The following is a 23,362-nucleotide window of genomic DNA, read 5'->3' on the forward strand; positions in this document are numbered from 1 at the left end:
CCTCTTAGGAATATACACTGAAGAAGTTATGACACACAGGAACTGGGAGATGCCAAGGCATGTTTTTATGACATGGTTATATAGTAACCAGAAACACGGTTTTATAATAACAAGAAGCAACCAAACAACCCAAAAGACAAGAGGAGAAATCCAGACAGTGCCCGTAACAAAGAGCAGTGACAATGAATAAACTACAGCTACCTGCATCAGCATGGATGAATATCAAAACTGTACCATCCAGCGATATAATATGTCACAGAAGACTATCTACAGTATGACTCCATTCCATTGCTTATTCAAAAATAGGCAAAACTAAACAATATACCTTAGGAAACATGAAAAACCTCAAATCAACAACCTAACCTTACACCTAAAGCAACTAGAGAAAGAAGAACAAACCAAACCCAAAGTTAGTAGAAGGAAAGAAATCATAAAGATCAGAGCAGAAATAAATGAAATAGAGACAAAGAAAATAGAAAAGATCAATGAAACCAAACGCCAGTTCTTTGAAAAGAAAAACAAAATTGATAAACCTTTAGCCAGACTCATCAAGAAAAAAAAGGGAGGGCTCAATTCAATAAAATTAGAAATGAACAAGGAGAAGTTATAACAGACACTACAGAAACACAAAGGATCATAAGAGACGACTGCAAGTAGCTATATGCCAATAAAATAGACAACCTAGAAGAAATGAAAAAATTCTTAGAAAGGTACAATCTCCCAAGACTGAACCAGGAAGAAATAGAAAATATGAACAGACCAATCACAAGTAATGAAACTGAAATTGTGATTAAAACACTCCCAACCAGAGTGAAGTAAGTCAGAAAGAGAAAAACAAATACTGTATATTAACACATACATGTGGAACCTAGAAAATGGTACAGATGAACCAGTTTGCAGAGCAGAAATTTAGACACAGATGTAGAGAACAAACGTATGGACACCAAGGGGAAAGCGGTGGGGGTGGGGGGGTGGGATGAACTGGGAGATTGGGATTGACATATATACACGGATGTGTATAAAATGGATGACTAATAAGAAAATAAATAAATAAACATTTTTTTTAAAGTTGGCAAAAGCTTTCCCTTTTACTTTTAAAAATATCACTAATATCTAAGTTTATATGTAACTGCAAGTGGAATTGTACAAAAATTTATGAAACAGCTGGCATTTTTAAATTTGGAGTTACCTAGTTTAGAATATCAAACTTCCCAAAAGGGTAAAAAGAAAAAAAAACTCCCAACCAACAGAAGTCCAGGACCAGATGGCTTTACAGGCAAACTCTACCAAACATTTAGAGAAGAGTTAACACCTATCCTTCTGAAACTATTCCAAAAAATTGCAGAGGAAGGAACACTCGCAAACTCATTCTATGAGGCCACCATCACCCTGACACCAAAACCAGACAAAGATACAACAAAAAAAGAAAATTACAGGTCAATATCATTGATGAACATAGACACATAAATCCTCAACATAATACTAGCAAATTGAATCCAGCAGCTCATTAAAAGGATCATACACCATGATCAAGTGGGATTTATCCCAGGGATGCACAGATTTTTCAATATCCGCAAATCAATCAGTGTGATACACCACATCAACAAACTGAAGAATAAAAATCATATGATCAACTCAGTAGATGCAGAAAAGGCATTTGAAAAAATTCAACACCCACTTAAGATCAAAACTCTCCAGAAAGTGGGCATAGAGGGAACATACCTCAACATATATGACATACCCACAGCTAACATCATACTCAATGGTGTAAAGCTGAAAGCATTTCCTCTAAGATCAGGAACAAGACAAGGATGTCCACGCTCACCACTTTTATTAAACATACTTTTGGAAGTCCTAGCCATGGCAATCAAAGAAGAAAAAGAAATAAAAGGAATCCAAATTGGAAAAGAAGTAAAACTGTCACTGTTTGCAGATGACATGATACCATACATAGACAATCCTAAAGATGCTACCAAAAAACTGCTAGAGCTCGTCAGTGAATTTGGTAAAGTTTCAGGGTACAAAATTAATACATAGAAATCTCTTGCATTCCTATACACTAACAATGAAAGATCAGAAAGAGAAATTAAAGAAACACTCCCATTTAACATTGCATCAAAAAGAATAAAATACCTAGGAATAAACCTACCTAAGGAGGCAAAGGCCTGTACTCTGAAAACTATAAGACAGTGATGAAAGAAATCAAAGATGACACAAACAGATGGAAAGATATACCATGTTCTTGGATTGGAAGAATCAATACTGTCAAAATGACTATACCACACAAGGCACTCTACAGATTCAGTGCAATACCTGTCAAATTACCAATGGCATTTTTCACAGAACTAGAACAAAAAATTTTTTAATTTGTATGGAGACACAAAAGACCACAAGTAGCCAAAGCAACCTTTAAAAATGGAGCTGGAGGAATCAGGCTCCCTGACTTCAGACTATACTACAAAGCTACAGTCATCAAAACACTATGGTACTGGCACAAAAACAGAAATATAGATCAATGGAACAGGATAGAAAGCCCAGAAATAAACCCATACACCTATGGTCAATTAATCTATGACAAAGGAGGCAAGGCTAGACAATGGAGAAAAGACAGTCTCTTCAATAAATGGTGCTGGGAGAACTGGACAGCTGCATGTAAAGAATGTTCTAATTTCATTCTTTTAACACTATACACAAAAATAAACTCAAAATGGATTAAAGACCTAAATGTAAGACCTGATACTATAAAACTCTTAGAGGAAAACATAGAAACAACACTCTGACATAAACTGCAGCAATATATTTTTTGATCTGTCTCCTAGAGTTATGGAAATAAAACCAAAAATAAACAGATGGGACCTAATTAAGCTTAAAAGCAAGGGGCTTCCCTGGTGGCGCAGTGGTTGAGAGTCTGCCTGCCGATGCAGGGGACACGGGTTCATGCCCCGGTCCAGGAAAATCCCACATGTCGCGGAGCAGTTGGGCCCGTGAGCCATGGCTGCTGAGCCTGCACGTCCGGAGCCTGTGCTCTGCAACGGGAGAGGCCACAACAGTGAGAGGTCCGCTTACCGCAAAAAAAAAAAAAAAAAAAAAAAAAAAAAAAAAAACTTAAAAGCTTTTGCACAGCAAAGAAAACCATACACAAAACGAACAGACAACACTCAGAATGGGAGAACATGTTTGCAAACGACGTGACTGACAAGGGATTAGTCTCCACAATTTAAGAACAGCTCATGCAGCTCAACATCAAAAGAAAACCCAATCAAAAAATGGGCAGAAAACCTAAATAGACATTTCTCCAAAGACATACAGATGGCCAAGAGGCACGTGAAAATGCCAACATCACAACATGATGCTCAATATCGCTAATTATTAGAGAAATGCAAATCAAAACTACAATGAGATATCACCTCACACCAGTCAGAATAGCCATCAAAAAGTCTACAAACAATAAATGCTGGAGAGGGTGTGGAGAAAAGTAAACCCTCCTACACTGTTGGTGGGAATGTAAATTGATACAGCCACTATGGAAAACAGTAGAGAGGTTCCTTAAAAAACTAAAAATAGGACTACAATATGATCCAGCAATCCCACTCCTGGGCATATAACTGGAGAAAACCATAATTCGAAAAGATACATGCACCCCAGTGTTCATTGCACCACTATATATTACAGTAGCCAAGACATGGAAGCAACTTAAATCTCCATCAACAGAGGAATAGATAAAGAAGATGTGGTGCATATATACAATGGAATACTACTCAGCCATAACAAGAATAAAATAATGCCATTTGCAGCAACATAGAAGGACCTAGAGATTATCATACTAAGTGAAGTAAGTCAAACAGAGAAAAACAAATATCATATGATATCGCTTATATGCAGAATCTTAAAAAAATGATACAAATGAACTTAGTTACAAAACAGAAATAGACTCACAGAGTTAGAAAACAAACTTATGGTTACCAAAGGGGAAAGGTAGGGTGGAGGGATAAACTGGCAGTTTGGGATTGACATGTACACATTGCTATATTTCAAATAGATAACCAAGAAAGACCTACTGTATAGCACAGGGAACTCTGCTCAATATTCTGTAGTAACCTAAATGGGAAAAGAATTTGAAAAAGAATAGATACATGTGTACGTATAACTGAATCACTGCTGTACACCTGAAACTAGTACAATATTGTTAATCAACTATACTCCAATATAAAATAAAAATTAGAATAAACAATATACTTCTTTGGGATACAAACAGTTGGCAAGCTATAAAGAAAAGCAAGGAAAAAAATAGAATTCAAGAGAATGTTGACCTGAGGGTGACAGATTATCTTACATGGATGGTCAAACAAACTGGTAACATTCTACTGCCTAAGATGAGTATTCTTTTTACTTTCTTCTTTAAATTTTATATATATTATATGTAATATATATAATGTATATATACATATATGTATACATATTTTAAATACATTATTTTTCTGTATAATATAGTTTGTAATGTTTTTTAAAAATAGCATTTGCAAAAAAGATAATGAGTTTAGTTTACGACTGAGACACTCCAAATCTCAAACCCTCTCACATATTAGGAGGTGACTTTGTCCCTCTGATCCTTTGTGACCAGCCCAGACCTCTCCCCAGCTCTTATCCCCTTGTGGATCATGGGATTAGTGGAGACCAAAGACCATGGCTGGACAACTTCTGTGGGGTTGGCTGCCCTGTTCTGGTCCCTGCACAGGCGTCAGAACAAGGGAACCTATGGGGCTGGGTGGGGGAATGAGGGACTCTTCAGATTTTCAGTGCAGCTCAGCCCAGAGCCTTACAAAGATTAAAAGGAACAGAAAACAGGGCTTCCCTGGTGGCGCAGTGGTTGAGAGTCCGCCTGCCGATGCAGGGGACACGGGTTCGTGCCCCGGTCTGGGAGGATCCCAACTGCCACGGAGCGGCTGGGCCCGTGAGCCATGGCCTCTGAGCCTGCGCGTCCGGAGCCTGTGCTCTGCAACGGGAGAGGCCACAAAAGTGAGAGGCGCGCGTACCGCAAAAAAAAAAAAAAAAAAAAAGGAACAGAAAACAATATGTGAGGACCCTGGTCTTTGACAAAGGGGCTGCTGTAGCTTTTCACAGAACCTGACAGATATTACACCAGGGTTCAAATGGGTCATACACACATCGGAGTTCATACATTCATTTTTAAAGTATCCAAGCTTGTTAAAGAAAAAACAAAACAGACAGAAGAAACAAAACAGACAGAAGGAATGTGCCAAAGACAATAAAAGAAATACAGGATTCAGTCCGAAGAAACAGCAGGAGGTAAGGAGAGGAATGGGGACCAGGTGAAGTTTTCATCTTAGAATTTCCACATAAATCTTCTGATGTGTTTGAACTGGGCAATTTATCAATACAATAAAAAATCATGCTCCGAGGGGATGAGAAAAACATGGTGCCCCTTAGAGAAGGCAATCAGGAGTTACAAAAGTTTAAAAGGCTTGAAATACCAATGATACTGCAATCTTCCTTGAAAAAGGAACTTCTGGAAAATGTATTATTGCTCCATCACTGGAGGAAAATGTGAGCTGGCAGAATGGTCTAACGGAAAAAGAACACCAGGCAGGAAACCGGCAATCTGTTAGGGAACTACACCCACCCAGCATGTGGTATGTGGTAGGAAGGGTATGGATGGGCTGGGCCCTCTGACACCTGGAGGTGTGAGATTCTCAGCTCTGCCACTTACCGGCGCTGTGACACAGGGCAGGCTGACAGAGGGCAGGCTTGTCAGCCGTGAGCCTGTTTTCTTATCATTAAAGTGGGAACATAAAAATGCCCACTTCAAAGGGTGCTCGTGAAGATTAGACAAGCATTGGAAGCATTTAATACCCAGTGGTGCATAATAAATGTTACGCCCCAGGCCTCAATTTCTCAACTATGCAATTGCAGGAAGGAATAAATGAGCTCTAGCCTCACCAGCTCTAAAGTTGTTTCCCTGCCGCGGTAGGCAGAACAATCCCCTCCTCCCACAAAGGCCCGCTTCCGTAATCCATGGAACCTGGGACTGCATGATGCCATATGCCAAAGGGTAATTACAGTTGCTAATCAGCTGACCTTGAAACAGGGAGACTCTCCTGAGTTATCCCAATGAGCTCCATGTCATCAGGGTCCTTGGAAATGGAAGCAGGAGAGAGAATCCTGCCGTTGCTGGATCTGAAGATGGAGGAAGAGGGTTTGAGCCCAGAAATGAGGATGTGCCTGGGGGCTGGAAAGGGCAAGGAAACGGATCCTCTCCTAGAGCCTCCAGAAAGGAACACAGTCCTGAAAAACCTTCATTTTAGCCAGCAAGTGACTTACTTCTGCTGCAGCCCCCCAGGGGGGGAGCCGGACAGGCAGCAATGGAAGCAGCTCGGAGCAGGGGCGAGGGAGCCTCCCGTGAAGAGCGCGGCCAGGCCCCGGGACACAGGACCCAGCTCCCAGCTCCTCCAGCCAGCCTGTTTCAAGAGCCATTTAACTCTCCATTAACCTGATGTGATGAGCACAGAGAAATGAACTCCCGGCAGCAAGCGCATCGCCATGTACGGCACCCGCTAACTGATGTGCGAGTTTCTACCGCGTAAGTCGAGAGTAAACCATTGGTTCGCTTACTTCCCTCACGCCCTTCCTGGACGGTGGGTGCATCGGGCCTTCTCCTCTCGTCTCCTGCAGTTTTCTATTTAGCTGTTATTCTACTGACATTTCCCATCCCGCAGTCTTTTCTCGGTTGTGCAGTTTGCCATCAGCACCCATATCATTTTTGCAGACCTGACCGAGGTTTCACAACAAAAATCCCAAGACCCTCCAACCTTCCACTCATCCCACTTTGAAATGTTCGCCAAAAGCAAGTATCCTCCCGCATGAGGCGTGCAGTGAGAAGACCACTCAGTTGTCACTTGATGCTCCATTTTTAACTTAACTGACCAAATATCAGAGCAACTTCTGGCCCAGGTACCACCTTGGCATTCAGGACACAATGACAGCCACAGTCCCTGCCCTGAGCAAGCTCACTCTCTGCAGCCACAAGGCTCTCGCAAGGAACTGTCTTAGGTTACACGCCTTCATCTCCTTGGGCTCGGGGGCATCTGTCCCATGGGGGTGATGAAACAGTTCCCCTCACAGGGGCTGAAAGGTGCAAATAAACCCCAAGCATGAAGCACTATCTCGAAATGGCCATTATCTTATTTGTTAAGGATTTCTCATACTTGAGCAGGTTTCTGCTTCCCTTAACGCAGTAAGAGAGCTCTAAAGACTGGACTTTGGTTAATGGAAAAAACAAGCCAGATGGACGTGAGTGAGTAAAAGAGCAACATACAACTATTTCTTTTCTTTTTTTTTTTTTTTTTTGCGGTATGCAGGCCTCTCACTGTTGTGGCCTCTCCTGTTGTGGAGCACAGGCTCCGGACGCACAGGCTCAGCGGCCATGGCTCACGGGCCTAGCCCCTCCGCGGCATGTGGGATCCTCCCAGACCGGGGCATGAACCCATGTACCCTGCATCGGCAGGCGGACTCTCAACCACTGTGCCACCAGGGAAGCCCACAACTATTTCTTTACTAACCAATTACTAGGACACATTCGCCTCCAAACTCGCTCAGCAGAACAGGCTCCAGGAGACGCTCAGTTGTTTTCCAAGGAGATGGTTGTTTTAATAACCCAGAGACAAGCTACGTTACTCCCCCCTCCTCTTTACAATCACAGCCATCGGGGGCGACCCTCCGTCCAGCACATCCACGTGCACACAGCCTTCCCTGACCAGACTTCACCAAAATAAATAATGCTCTCGTCCGTTCTTGAATTACTCTGACCTCTCTGACAGATGCTGGCATGCATCTCTGGAACATGCGTCCTTAATAACGAGGGAAGAAACATCCCAGGCAGCATAGGATCTCTTATAGACGCCACAGATAGGCAGAGGGATTTCTACAGGAAGGCACGTTCATGCTCCTGGCAGGCAGCCCTCGGTCACTGCCTCTCCCCTACTGTGCACACACCCCAGTACTGCCGGAGAAACTGCCTCCTGGCAGCAGCCCTCTGCCACCCCTTAGTGTCGCCCCCACCCCTTAGCTCCCACATTTCAGGGATATTTTCTCAGATGCGCATGACAAGCACTGAAACCCACCAGTTCCAGGCTTCTGCGGTGTCTTCCACGAGTTAACTGGACCCTCCCTCCAACACAGCACCTGGTGCTGAGGATTTCTTCTGTGATTTCTCGCTCCGTGGAGCCTGGTCTGTGGATACGCTGTAGCGGCAAGAGCCAGGCAGGGTAGAAGTTGGCCAAGAAGGAGTCGGTGAGCTTCCCTCCCAACTCTCAAAGCGCCGTGTTCTACTCATCCACGGACCAGGTCAGTCCAACCTGACTTGAAAAGGCAGCTCTTGGGCAGAATGTGTTCGGGGGTGGGTGTTGCAGGGCAAGCTCACAAGAGGCAGCTCTAGTTTCCGTTCCAAAAGCAAACGAAACACCATGCTTTCATTCTCTGCAAATGGTCCGCTAGATTTCCCAAATCTCCCAAGATAGTTTTCTAATTATTTGTGTTTACTGGCCAACTTGTCTCCAAATATTAAAAACAAGCTCCTCAAAAATCATGCTATCAACCCACGGGGCTTTGCATTAAGAGTACCTACAGTGCTGGGAATACTGGACAGCTGTATGTAAAAGAACGAAATTAGAACACTCCCAACACCATACACAAAATAAACTCAAGATGGATTAAAGACCTTAATGTAAGACTGGATGCTATACAACTCCTAGAGGAAAACAGAACACTTTTTGACATAAATCACAGCAACATCTTTTTGGATCTGCCTCCTAGAGTAGCGGAAATAAAAACAGATATAAACAAATGGGACCTAATTAAGCTTAAAAGCTTTTGCACAGCAAAGGAAACCATAAAGAAAATGAAAAGACAACCTACAGAATGGGAGAAAATATTTGCAAATGATGCGACCAACAAGGGATTAATCTCCAAAATATAAAAACAGCTCATACAGCTCAATATCAAAAAACCAACAACCCAATCAAAAAGTGGGCAGAAGGGCTTCCCTGGTGGCGCAGTGGTTAAGAATCCTCCTGCCAATGCAGGGGACACGGGTTCGTGCCCCGGTCCGGGAAGATCCCACATGCCGCGGAGTGGCTAGGCCCATGAGCCACAACTACTGAGCCTGCGCGTCTGGAGCCTGTGCTCCGCAGCGGGAGAGGCCGCGACAGTGAGAGGCCCGCGCACCGCGATGAAGAGTGGCCCCCGCTCTCCGCAACTGGAGAAAGCCCTTGCACAGAAATGAAGACCCAACACAGCCAAAAAAAAAAAAAAAAAAAAAAAAAAAAGGCAGGCAGAAGACCTAAATAGACATTTCTCCAAAGAAGACACAGAGATGGCCAAGTACATGAAAAGATGCTCAACACTGCTACTTATTAGAGAAATGAAAATCAAAACTACAATGAGGTATACCACCCCACACCGGTCAGAATGGCCACCATCAAAAAGTCTACAGATAATAAATGCTGGAGAGGGTATGGAGAAAAGGGAACCCTCCTACACCATTGGTGGGAATGCAAATTGGTGCAGCCACTATGGAGAACAGTATGAAGGTTCCTTAAAAAACTAACATAGAGCTACCATATGATCCAGCAATCCCACTCCTGGGCATATATCCAGAGAAAACCGTAATTTGAAAAGATACATGCACCCCAATGTTCACTGCAGCACTATTTGCAATAGCCAGGACATGGAAGCAACCTAAATATCCATCAACAGATGAATGGATAAAGAAGATGTGCTGTATATACATATACAATGGAATATTACTCAGTCATAAAGAAGACTAAAATAATGCCATTTGCAGCAACATGGATGGACCTAAACATTTTCATACTGAGTGAAGCCAGGCAAAGAAAAATATCTTATGATATTGCTTATATGCGGAACCTAAAAAAAAAACATACAAATGAACATATATACAAAACAGAAATAGACCCACAGACATAGAAAACAAACTCATGGTTACCAAAAGGGAAAGGACTGGGAGGGATAAATTAGGAGGTTGGGATTAACCGATACACAGTACTATATATAAAATAGATAACCAACAAGGACCTACTGTACAGCACAGGGAACTATATGCATTCTTTTTTAATAACCTATAACGGGAAAGAATCTGAAAAAGAATATACATATATATACATACACATATGTGTATATATACATATATAACTGAATCATTTTGTTGTACACCTGAAACTAACACAACACTGTAAATCAACTATACTTCAATTAAAAAATAAATAAAAAAGAGCACCTATAAAAAATAACTTTGTTGGGCTTCCCTGGTGGCGCAGTGGTTGAGAGTCTGCCTGCCGATGCAGGGGACGTGGGTTCGTGCCCCGGTCCGGGAGGATCCCACATGCCGCGGAGCGGCTGGGCCCGTGAGCCATGGCCGCTGAGCCTGCGCGTCCGGAGCCTGTGCTCCGCGACGGGAGAGGCCACAACAGTGAGAGGCCCGTGTACCGCCAAAAAAAAAAAATAAATAACTTTGCAAGAGAAAACCAAAATCGCCTACTCGCTCACTCTGAGTTTCCTACTTTAAACTGGGGACAAAAATATATCTGTTAGACCCATAAATGCAAAGACTTATTAGTATATAGAGTAACTTAGCTAGAATGACAATATTGCCCTCTAGCAAATGGTTAATGCATAAAATTATCTTTTAAAAACTGCACTAGTAAGCTCAGAGCAGAGGGTTCCTAAGCTTTTTAGTTGGATGGTGGTGGCGGCTCCAGTGAATAGCTACAGACAGAAAGGAAAGTCCTCCAGTATGGGAAAGGGAGACCAGGCAAAATGTTTTTGGAGGGAAATGCTGTTGACTATGAAATTGACTAAAACTGTTATTTCATGAAGAGCATTAGAGCTGAAATAAGAAAAGTGAAATATATTTATTCTTTTAGACCAATGCACTCCTGTAAGATTTACACGGTGGCTGCCTCAGAGAGCCTGTATTTCAGGGACACAGATCTTCACTTCCAGAAGCTCCAACTGAGACCTTCTGCTACCAGTCTCTGCGTCATCAGCTATGCCTGCCAGACACTGCCGGGCAGTTGGACCCAGACATCAGCAAACATACCCTGAGCTAGACAGGCTGGGCCACCACAATCAATAAGAAATGAGAACACATTGCAAGTCCCAAGGTGGATAAATAAGAAGAAATCCACATATAGGACATTTGTTCTGAGTAAATCCTAAGAGTTCTCATCAGAAGAAAAAATATTTTCTTTGATTTCTTTAATTTTGTATTTATATGAGGTGATGCGTGTTTACTAAACTTACTGTGATAATCATTTAATGATATATGAAACTTTGGGGGCAAATAAGTGGGGTAGGCTCGGCTATATGCCTCAACGAGGCACTGGCGTGGCTCCGAGGCTCCACCAGCTAATGATTTCTATGGAATCCAGCAACAGGGAAGACAGAATGGAGGAGATCTGGGACTGACGGTGCTGGTCCCCTGACCTCCGAGAATGGGTGCTCCAGCCTGCTCTGGGAACAGGACTTCTAAAATGACAAGTATGTCTGGAAGGCTGTGGTCCAAGGCCATTTTTGCTGACTATAAGCAGGGTCTATGGAACCAGAGGGAGCACACAGCTCTTCTGAAAATTGAAGGTGTATATGCTCGAGATGAAACTGAATTCTATCTAGGCAAGACATGTGCTTATATGTACAAAGCAAAGAACACAGTAACTCCTGATGGAAAACCTAAAACCCGAGTAATCTGGGGAAAGGTAACTCGCACCCATGGAAACAGTGGCATGGTTTGTGCCAAATTTGGAAGCAACCTTCCTGCTAACACCACTGGACACAGAATCCGTGTGATGCTGTACCCTTCAAGGATTTAAACTTATTGAAAAGTAGATAAAACTGTGGATTTCTTCTCTTGTAAAAAAAATGATATAAGTCAAATCATTATGCTGTACACCTTAAACTTATACAGTGCTGCATGTCAATTATATCTCATTAAACTAAAGTAAAAGTTACAAAAAAAAAAGAAATCCACATCAAGATGAATCACTGCATGTGAAACTTTGGTGGTAACAAGAAAAACTTAAAATGAACCAGAGGGAAAGTCAGATTACCAGCAAAGAACAACAATTAGGCTGACAGTTGCTACAACAGCAACAGGTATCAAAAAATCATGGAATTGTATCTTTAGAAGTGCTGAGGAAAACAACTGTTAACCTAAAATTCTCTACCCAATTAAATTACCATTTGAGAGTATTTTTTAGATAGACAGAGGCCTCTGTGCAGAGATTACCTCCTACTTATGCTTACTGAAATAACCCTAAATGCATCCCAGCAAGAAGAAACAGAACCTGGAAAGAAAAGTGGTAACCAAAGTTGGTAAATTTAGATGTAAAAGGTGAATCAGCATAAGTACTTACAACTAAAATAAAATGGAAGCTTAAAATGGGGTAGCGGGGATTTGACACTAAATTATTTTCAGCAAGTCACAGTGTCAGAAGGAGCTTGTGTCCTTCAGGAGAATGGTAAATACACTTTTAAGTATGTTTGTTAAAATCTGCAAAGAACAGAGATATAAATTCTAAACCAACAGAGAGAGAATTAAAAAAACAAGCCCAGTATTTTTGATGGAATGCAGGGAGGTTAAAAAAAGAAGAAAAAGAACATGGTGGCAGGAAAAGTAAATAACATAGCAGAACAAGTCCAACTCTAAGTGCAATCACAGTAACTCTAAATGGAACAAACTCACTTATTACAATAAACGTCGATTACCTCTCACACACACTCAGCCTTAAACAGCTTAAAACATGACACAGAAATGTTGAAAACAAAAAAGTAAAAAAATTATACCAGCAAACAATACTGCAAAGAAAGCCGATGTAGCAATATTGGTACAATGTGATACTGAGAACAGCATCAGACACATAGGAATCCAAGGCAAAAGCACTAACAGAGATAATGCATTTAATAATAGAAGAACCATCTACCAAGTTATGATAATCGTGAATTTTTATGCACCCAATAATAAAGTAGCAAACACTTTCCCAAACCAAATTCACTTATTCTGCTGAAATGGCCCCAAAAGCAAGAGACAAGAAAGCCAACCCACTGGTCAGATGGGCTCACTGGTGGGACATATCATGGCCTTGAGTGAATTTGATCATTATAAAAGAATCATTATTTTAATTACAGAAATGAGACTATTTGGGGGAGTTAAAGGTGAACAGAAGGCTATGTATTATTCAAGAGTGACCATAGAAATTATAGATCTAGACTTCATTCAAGAAGCAAGGAAGGACTAGACCCATAAGATAAATTAGAATTAGGCAATTGTAGGGAGAAATCAACTATTTTATGTTTTCCCTACCGATTCCCATTTGTTTAATGCAAAAGTCATATTTTCATATACATTAAATTCAAGAGTGTCCTTTTATTCCCTTTTTAAAAATTAAAAAGAAAATTTTTGGCCTTGCCACGAGGCATGTGGGATCTTAGTTCCCCAGCCAGGGATCAAACCCTCACCCCTTGTAGTGAAAGCACGCTGGACCACCAGGGAAGTCCCAAGAGTGTCCTTTTACTGACAATGTGTTCAGTTGAATGAAACAAAGTCCCAGTGCTCGGGTGGGTGGTTTCAAAGTCCCCATGAGAGGCTCAGAGGCTACCAGGAGGACAGGAGAGACTGACCACACAGCCACCCTGCCCCCTAATGCGGGTTCCTGTCCCGCTGGTCACCTGGAGAACCAGAGTCACACACAAACAACACAATCCACAACAGCTAGAAGTGTGCACGCTGCAGATGAGCAAAAGAGGGAAAGGATAGAAGAGAAAAAAGACAACTAAAGGGGCAGAGAGGGGCGGAGCAAATTTGACGAGCGGCGGGTTCCAAGGAACCTCAGAGAGATGGAAGTCCACCGTCATGAGCAGGCTGGAATCGGCCTCTGACGTGCTTTAGGAAAACTATCATTAACGGCCAGGAAGCCCCATGGTCATGGCCCTTTACGACTGCCGTGGTCATAAACACACAACTCGAGGCTGGGCACCGACTCACGCCCAAGGGCAGTTACACGCTGCCGCCCGTCGTCTGGGCCTCTGCTTCGATGGGAAGAGGTCACTCCAAGGCCTCCTCTTCCCCAAACGCCTGTCCTGCAAACTCTTATTTTACCCTGCGTTAATCTCACCAACCCACAGCTCCACTCCTAGGGGGGAACTATTTAGCTACAATTACAGAGATGCTCCAGACACAACATCCTCCCAGGGCAGGGACAGCAGCTGATCTAAAAGCACCGGGAAGTTTTACAAAACACAGATGCCTGAGAAACAGAACAAAACCAACCCCTCAGATGCCTGGGTCCCAGCCCCAGATGTTCTGATGCAACTGGTCAGGGGGGAGCCTGGCTTCCGGGTCTGTAACCTCCCCAGGGATTCTTCTACCAGGCAGCTGGGGCGAGTGTCACAGGGCTCAAGGGCTCGTCCTCGGCATGGGTTTACAAGACCCCTTTCACCTCCTAATAAAAGCCGAGGAGCGGGGAGCACCTGATTCCCTGCTCTGAGCACTGCTGGTCTCTAATCCTCCTGCAAAGAAAGACCCAAACGTCTACCCTCCCCCCTCCCATTTCAAAGGGCACCTCTGAAGACATTTGTCAAGAGGTTGAGAGCAAAGGCGAACGAGCAGTGTCTGCTTTCTGCACATCTTGTCACCAGCCTGCCCCCAGGAAAATCTAATAATTAGCGGAGCTCAGACGTCACTGGGGAGGCTCGGTGGGGTGTGTGTGTGTGAGCCTGTACAAAGTGAGGAGGGAGACGAGAAGGCTTCCGAAGGTACCAGAACAGCCTATGCAGCCCCTCGCAATCATGTCAAACCATCCCTCCCTCGAGAGGAAGAACAGGACTCCGCTGTCAAGGCCAGGGGCATGTGGACAGCACCACACGCCCATCTGGTTGCAGGGATGCTTCCCTCTGAAGCTCCAGGAGAGCTGCGGGGAGGGATGTCCAGCCAGCCTGTGCACGTGGTCTCTCTCTCCCAGCTGGTGGTGCTCAACTGGGGGTAACTTGGGGCCCCTCCCTCCCCCAGGGACACTTGGCTTTGCCCATAGACACTGGCACAAATGGAGGGTTATTACTGGCATCCAGTGGGTGGAGGCCAGAGACGCTGTTATGCATCCTACAAGGCACAGAGTGGCTTCCCGCGGCAAAGAGTTATCCAGCCCAAAAAACCCGCAGAGCCAAGGCTGAGAAACCATCTCTGAGCAATGGCTCAGCAGTGATTCGTCGGGCAATCCCCATGTGCAATGTCATACGACAATGTGAGGGTTATGCGACACCTGGGCCCCATCACTTAGTGACCCTGTGAGTTACCTGGTTTAAAAATAAATCCAAACCTAAACCCTACACAAGAGAACCCTTGGAAACAACAAGAAACGCCCAGCGACACTTCAAAGTTGAAAAGGAAGCGAGCAGCCCAACCATGGACTCAGTTGGCCAGAAGGAAACTGAAACTTCTCTCATTTCACCCAGAGAAGTTCCTACGACTCCTCCGGGAGGAGCGTGTAAAGCTCTCGATCATTAAGAGTGTTTTAAACCACATGCATTAGACCCAGACAGACAGGCACTTGTTGCATAAAATTACTTCATCTTTAAACTGTCCTGTTTGCTAGGAGTCACAAAAATAACGGAGGATTTTTCAGAAGTGACTTTGTTTCACTCATGAAAAACATTATTGCTAATCCCCGTGAATAAGCACAGATGATGGAACATCCACAAGCCTCTTCGCAGCCCCCTCCCAGCGCCTTGACCAATAGTCCTGGGGCGGGGGGCATAGAAACGGTACCCGGTGCCGCAACATCCCACCCCTGGTTTCCCCCAAACAGCCCCCCCCGGCTCCCAGCCCTGCTCAGACTGTGGTGAAACCTCCAGCCGGAAGAGGGGAAGCCGCGTGAGATGGGAAAACAACGAACAAGAGGCTACTCCAACTGTTCAGGGTTAAATCATCCACACACGTATGGGCTTGGTGAGTAAATACAGCTTTGCCTGGGCTCCCAGCGTCCAAAGATGAAGAACATCTACGCTCCAACACCAACCATCTGATGAATGCTTCTGTGTTTTGGACATTCCCTTGTCCCAGTCAACCTGCTGTGTGTGGGTCACAAAAAAGAACATCTGTGATGCTGGGGGACAAATGAGAACCAAGCCTCCCACACAAGCCTTCTCTCAGCACAGGAACTGACCAACCCAAGGCGAAGCACCCTGGAGGCTCAAGGTCTCTCTCTAATTTCTCCCAGGCTCATCCTTATGTCAGGGATTCAAATACTGGCAATCAACTGCTCAACAGCAAGACATTCTGCACAGATGCGTAACTATATATATAACTTGGCGTCTTTTCAATGCTGAATAATTTCTGACGACTGAAGGGGAAAAATGAAAACAGCTTCTCTGGCTCATGATCATACCACTCAATGTCTGATGGTTCTCACTTGAGTCAGAGAAATGCCAAGAAAGTGTACTCGGGAAACAGTCCTACCAGGCAGCATCTTCTAAGCATTTCTATTTCTCTGACTCTTGATTCTGCATTTGAGGATAAAAGTTATCCAAATCATACGACGTCACTAACACCACGTACAATGTATAAATTTGACAGACCACCCCCCCAGAATCAAATGTAAATTTTGAAAAGAGAAATGTTTGTTATTTATTCACGCATTACAAACCGGATGCAGTTAACCATCTAGTGGAGTTTAAATTATCCAGAAATATGTGCTATGGCTACATATATATATATTTTTGGCCGTGCTGTGCAGCATGTGGGATCTTAGCTCCCCGACCAGGGTGTGGAGCCTGTGCCCCCTGCAGTGGAAGCGCAGAGTCTTACCCACTGGACCGCCAGGGAAGTCCCTCTGGCTACATTTTAATTATTTTTTAAGAAAAGCCACATGAGTGGTGTCTGTGTCACTGAAATTCACAAGCTCCTTACTTCAACAGCAGATGACAGGCTGACAGCCGCCCTCCACAGTATAAAAGATTCCCACGTGCCAGGACAGACCATGCTGAGGGCAGAGGAAGGGCTGGGTCTTACATCTCTGGGGGGAGTGAGCGTGGCCTGAAGCTGATGGCCGCTCACATAGCATCGCTGCTTCTGCCTGAAAGGCCAGCTGGGTGCCCACAAGGATACAGGAAACAGGCAGAGAGGAGGCTGCCCACTCACAGGGACAACCGGGTGTGGCACGACCCCAGCGAGGGACCCCCTGAACCTCAGAGCTAACAAAACAGGGCAATCTGATGGCCCTCAGTCGTCATCAAAATATTAATACTTGACCTCAACTGGAATCTCAGGTCTGTATGAACTGTCCTGGGGCGATCACTTACAGAGTCAGAAATTCCCCGCCAAGAGATTTTAAGATAATGTTATAGCTCTTTCTCAAGATAAAGATGACAAAACCTTCACTCATTCAACAAATATTTACTGAGTGCTTGACAAGGGCAAGGACATGCAGACACATATATATACCCGATAAGTCAGAGATGTGAGGTCCGAAATGCCACTGAGGGATCCCGTGAGACCCTCAAACTGCAGGTTGGAGTAGACACCTACCAAGGAAGCACTTTCGAGATTTATACAGCTGAGTAATCGAGGCTGTGTGGGCAGAGATCAACAGAGCAGAACTGCACCCAGAAATAGACCTACACACAGGTCCCCTGATTTCTGACAAACGTACTCAATGGAGCAAAGATAGCCTTTTCAAGAAATGGTGCCAGAACTGGAGGCCCATAGGCAAAAAATGAACCTTGACCTGAGTCTCACACCTTATACAAAAATGAACTCAAAATGGACACCATGGATTGAAATGTAAAACGTAAAACTGTAAAACTTACCCCCACCCCCCAAAAAAAACACAGGAGAAAATATTCAGAATCTAGGTCTAGGCTAAGAGCTCTGAGAATTGATACCATAAAAGGAAATATTTATAAATTGAACTTCATCAAAATTAAAAACATTTGCCCTGGGGAAGACCCTGCTGAAAGGATGGAAGACAAACTGCAGAGTGGGAGAAAATGCTTGTAAACTATTTATCTGACCAAGTATCTAGAAGAACTCTCAAAGCTCAGCAGTTTAAAAAAAATACACAAGAGTAAAATAAGCAATCTAATTAGAAAATGGGCAAAAGACATGAAGACACCAAAGAGCACATACAGGTGGCAAATATGGCATGAAAAGATATCCAACGTCATTAGCCATTAGGGAAATGCACATTAAAACCACAAAGAGATATCACCCATCAGAATGGCCAAAATGAAGGAGTAACAACACCAAATGCCAGTGAGGACGCAGAGCAATGGAGCACTTGTACATGCCTGGTGAGAACATTAAATGGTGCAGCCACTCTGGAAAATAGTTGGGCACTTTCTTAAAAAAAAAAAAAAGAAATATGCAACTACCATATGACCCAGGAACTGAGCATTTATCCCAGAGAAATGAAGGCTGATGTTCCCACAAAAACCTGCACACAGACGTTCACAGCAACTTTATTCATAATAGCCCTAGCCTGGAAACGACCCAGGTGTCCTTCAACCAGACTGGTTAAGGCCCCTGTGGTGCATGGTCACCGTGGACCACTCCTCAGCTATAAAAAGGCGCTGGACTTCCCTGGTAGAGCAGTGCTTAAGAATCCGCCTGCCAATGCAGGGGACACAGGTTTAAGCCCTGGTCCAGAAAGATCCCACATGCCGCGGAGCAACTAAGCCCGTGTGCCACAACTACCGAGCCTGCGAGACACAACTACTGAGCCCGCGTGCTGCAACTACTGAAGCCCCCACGTCTAGGGTCTGTGCTCCGCAACAAGAGAAGCCACCACAATGAGAAGCCCACGCACCGCAACAAAGAGTAGCCCTCGCTTGTCGCAACTAGAAAAAGCCCACACGCAGCAACAAAGACCCAATACAACCAAAAATAAATTTTTTTAAAAAAAGGGGACTTCCCTGGTGGCACAGTGGTTAAGAATCTGCCTGCCAATGCAGGGGACACGGGTTTGAGCCCTGGTCTGGGAGGATCCCACATGCCGCGGAGCAACTAAGCCCGTGCGCCACAACTGCTGAGCCTGCGCACCTAGAGCCCGTGCTCCACAACAAAAGAAGCCACTGCAGTGAGAAGCCCACGCACCGCAATGAAGACTAGCCCCTGCTCGCCACAACTAAAGAAAGCCCGCACACAGCAATAAAGACCTGACGCAGCGAAAAATAAATTTTAAAAAAGTTTAATTAAAAAAAAAAGCACAGACCACAGATGTGTCCACAACCTGGGCAAATCTCCAGAGAATGATGCTGAGTGAAAAAAGCCAGTCCCCAAAGGTTACACGCTGTGTGACTCCATTCGTCATATTCTTGAAATGACACAAATATAGAAACAGAGACCACAGCAGTGGGTGCCAGGGGTGCAGGATGGGAGCTGGGACAGGAGGGAAGCAGGTGCGGCCATAAAAGATCAACGTGAGGGATTCCTGTGATGATGGGACCGTTCTGTAGCTTGACTGAACCAATGTGATATCCTAGTTGTGAAATCATACCAGTGTTTTATGTTACCTATTAAAACCTGGGGGAGGGACTTCCTTGGCGGTCCAGTGGTTAAGACTCTGCGCTTCGCATGAGTTCGATCATGCAAAGGGGGCATAGGTTCGATCCCTGGTTAGGGAACTAAGATCCTGCACGCCCGGCAGTGCGGCCGGAAAACCCAAACAAACAAAAACTTGGGGGAAACAGGGTAAAGGATACATGGGACCTTTCTGTATTATTTCTTACAACTGCATGAGAATCTGCAAGGGCCTCGTGAAAGAGTTCAGAAAAAGAGTGCTGGGGAAGGCTTCAAGAAGGAGGTGTCATTTCTGGGAGAATCTTTTAAAGGATGGGCTGCATGTCACTAAGTAGAGGTGGGACTCCAGGTACAGTCCGGGGGGAGCAGGGGTGAGGTGGGCTGAGAGGGCTGTGCTCACTCTGAGGGTGAATTCTGCCTTCCTTCTTCCTATAATAATTGTCTCAGTAGAGATGAAAGCAGCAGCTTAATGAATACTTCCAAAGTAGAAATTAATTTTATAGAGAAGCATTAGTGGGTCAGAGCAAGAGGCGGATGCCCTTCCTCCTGGACCCACTCCTCTGGCAGCTCCCCCAGTGCCCCCCCGTCCAGGTGGCTGCACAGAGCTCCCCTCCACCCCTCCAGTGCCCACCTGCCCACCGGCCTCCTCCTTCCAAGTTCACAGCAAAGGAGGAGGTGGGGCTTGAGAAAAGGTCTGGAGGACAGAGGAGAGGGGAGGGTTGCTGGGTCAGAGGCGTGGGTAAGTCCCAGCCTGGCCAGGACCCGCGGTGAGGGGGCCGCCCAGACTTCACTAGCCTCGTTGAAAACCTTGATATGATTCCACCTTGATTTCCCCAAGAAATGGCTCCAGGGCTGGGTTCCGGGCACCAGCACAGCCCTCGACAGGCTCTTGCCCATCCCTTCCAACAAGAGTGAATCAGCCATTACTGCTATTTATGGTTGTTTAACTGCACACACACACACCCTTTCTTCCCAGACAACAAGACTGTGCCATTTACAGCTGAAGCATTCTATTTTATTTTAAAATTTTTTTGGCTGTGTTGGGTCTTTGTTGCTGCACGCGGGCTTTGTCTAGCTGTGGCGAGCGGGGGCTACTCTTCGTTGCAGTGTGTGGGCTTCTTGTGGTGGCTTCTGTTGCAGAGCACGGGCTGTAGGCACGTGGGCTCAGTAGTTGTGGCTCGCGGGCTCTAGAGCAAAGGCTCAGTAGTTGTGGCACACGGGCTTAGCTGTTCCGCGGCATGTGGGATCTTCCCGGACCAGGGATCGAACCCGTGTCCCCTGCACTGGCAGTTGGATTCTCAACCACTGCGCCACCAGGGAAGCCCCATGGCTGAAGCATTTAAAGCTGTTTCCTGCCAATGCCTCCTGTGCTTCCTGCCCTGCTCCTCACCCTCCAGGTCCCTGAGCTCTGCATCTCCCGGCCTTGGGGATCATTCCCTTGGTTGATGGGGCTCTAGTCCAATCGTACCCCTGCCCTCGGGGTGTGGGCAGGACACACAAAGGCCGTTTCCCTCCAGATCCCTGTGTTGACACTGCATGCACATGCACACACACGAATATGCACACGTACACACACACCCCAGACTCATGTTGCAGCGTTTGGGAAAAGGACTTAACCAGACACCTCCAGTTCTTCCTGCTTCCACTCCATCCCATGTCACCTCGTTATTAAGTTAGCAGGCACATAACAGACCACTCAGGCCACCGGAATGCTCTCCCCATCCTGCTCTCTAGCTTGCCACCCTCCCTCCAAACTCAGGTCAGCAAAGTAGAGCAGGTGCTGCGTGTTCCCTGAGGCGCCCACAGAGCCCGCCAGGCTCCCACATAGGACGGCTGCCTCGTCCACCCAGCCTGCCCGTCCTTCTGTCCACTGCTGACCGGCCAGGGCCGAGGCCTGAGTGACTCCGCGGCGGCCGATGACAACCTGGTCAGGGTCCGGGAGGTGCCCAGGCATGAGGACTCTGCCCATACATGCTTCACACCGACTCACCCACACACATCTTTTTCTTACAAGGGGGACCATAAACTCTGAAATCACAGACAGTGCTATTAAAGTGTAGAATGACAGCAATAAAACCCTTTACTATGTTTGTACACCTTTGTTTCCAGACATTATGGACACCTGATAGTTTGAATATAATGACACACAGAAAAAAGTCCTCACCCACTGGGTGAGAAAAAAGACTGTCTTAATTCATTCAGGCTGCTCTGACAAAATACCAGAGACTGGGGGGCTTAAAGAACAGACATCATTTCCCACAGTCCTGGAGGCTGAGAAATCTAAGATCAAGATGATGGCAGATTCCTTGTCTGGTGAGGACCCGCTTCCTGGTTCATAGACGGCCAGGTCCCAGTGTGTCCTCACATGATGGATGGAATGAGGGTGCTTGTATGGGGTCCCTCTTAGGGGGACACTAATCCTTGTGAAGTGGGAGAGGCTCCGCCCTCATGACCTAATCACCTCCCACAGGCTCCACCTCCTCATAGCATCTAATTGGGGATTAGGATTTAACATGAATCTGGAGGCAACACAGACATTCAGGCTACAGCAGCCACCCCAAGAGAAGACAGTGAGGAGGAGGCACAACGTGGAGAAGCCATGAAAAGGAAAGGCTCTGAGGTCATCGGGGGTCGGGGAGCCACAGAAAGAGGCAGGGATGAAGTGCTGGGTCAGGAGACAGAGGACACACGGGGTTACTCTGGGGCCCAAGAAGGGCCACATCCTGTTTTGGCAACACGGCACAGGGAGCTATCGTGAGCCCCGCCCCCAGTAAACAGCTAGGAATGCTAGAGAAAATATAACAAGCAAAAATTTTTACACAGCTGAACTCACACACACAAAGAAGGAAAATTCCCTAATGTCCACAGTGCCTAAGGGATTGGAAACCAGAGCCATGAGCACAAGGGTATGTATTAAGGGGGGCAGGAGGGGATGGTGGGAGTTACCAGAAATAGGCCAGGGGTGTAAGAAGAGGCTTCAATCAATGCACCAAGGCAACCCATTGCAGAGATGCACCCCCACAGAAAGTAAACTAAAAATCACTCGAGGAGGGGAGAGTAAGCTTCTGCTCAGGACACTGGGTGGTGGAAAAAAATCTCCTTTGAAATATGAAAATACCCTAGGCCTACACAAGTTCAGTGTCCAACTGACACCCATTTGATACACAACTCCACAAGCCAAAAATTAAGGACTGTATTTGGACCAGTGATACCACCAAGGCTTCCAGAAAAGACCAACACAAAAGCTCCCTAAGAGGACATTTCGACAAACTTCATGGAATTCCTACTAAGAAGGACTTGTAATAAAATCCACTGTAAGAGTCACCAGATCAGACAAACTGAAGGCTTAGTAATACCAAGAACTCAACAAAACTGAAAAAGACTGACTTTAAAATGTTTAAAGATTTAAAAAGAACTATGAGATGATGAAGAAAGAAGAAACTATGAAAAAGAACAAGCAACTTTTTAAAACTTCTAGAAATGAAAAGTTAGTGGATGAATAAAACTAATTCTCTTGTAAAGAAGAGAATTAGTAACTTGGACAAGAAATTATCCAGAATGTAGCACAGAGATAAAAATATCTTAAAAAAAAAAAAAAAGAACAGGTAAGTGAGATGGCAGATGGAATAAGAATGGCCAACATAAGGCCCACATAAGACTAACAGGAATTCTAGCAGAAATACAGAGGATGGGGAAGAAACATGATTCAAAGACATAGTTTCGCTACAGAAGACTATTCAACGAGTGAGAATTTTTCAG

The 23,362-nt window shown here is 45.0% G+C and overlaps 2 protein-coding genes across 7 annotated transcripts in view; one reads left to right on the top strand and one right to left on the bottom strand.

Annotated features, from left to right (window-relative positions):
* Positions 1-23,362, bottom strand: part of MTCL1 (microtubule crosslinking factor 1) — a 126,528-nt gene that overhangs the window by 81,216 nt on the left and 21,950 nt on the right. The window lies entirely within an intron of this gene.
* Positions 11,432-11,903, top strand: LOC308626851 (large ribosomal subunit protein eL33-like; the record flags this gene model as incomplete). The annotated part of the gene is made up of 1 exon (XM_081252349.1): positions 11,432-11,903. Exon 1 carries the CDS (start codon positions 11,529-11,531, stop codon positions 11,901-11,903), a length of 375 nt encoding a protein of 124 aa, XP_081108475.1. The 5' UTR covers positions 11,432-11,528.

The sequence above is a fragment of the Mesoplodon bidens genome (genome assembly GCF_964165515.1).
Source record: "Mesoplodon bidens genome assembly, chromosome: 13".
Taxonomy (NCBI): domain Eukaryota; kingdom Metazoa; phylum Chordata; class Mammalia; order Artiodactyla; family Ziphiidae; genus Mesoplodon; species Mesoplodon bidens.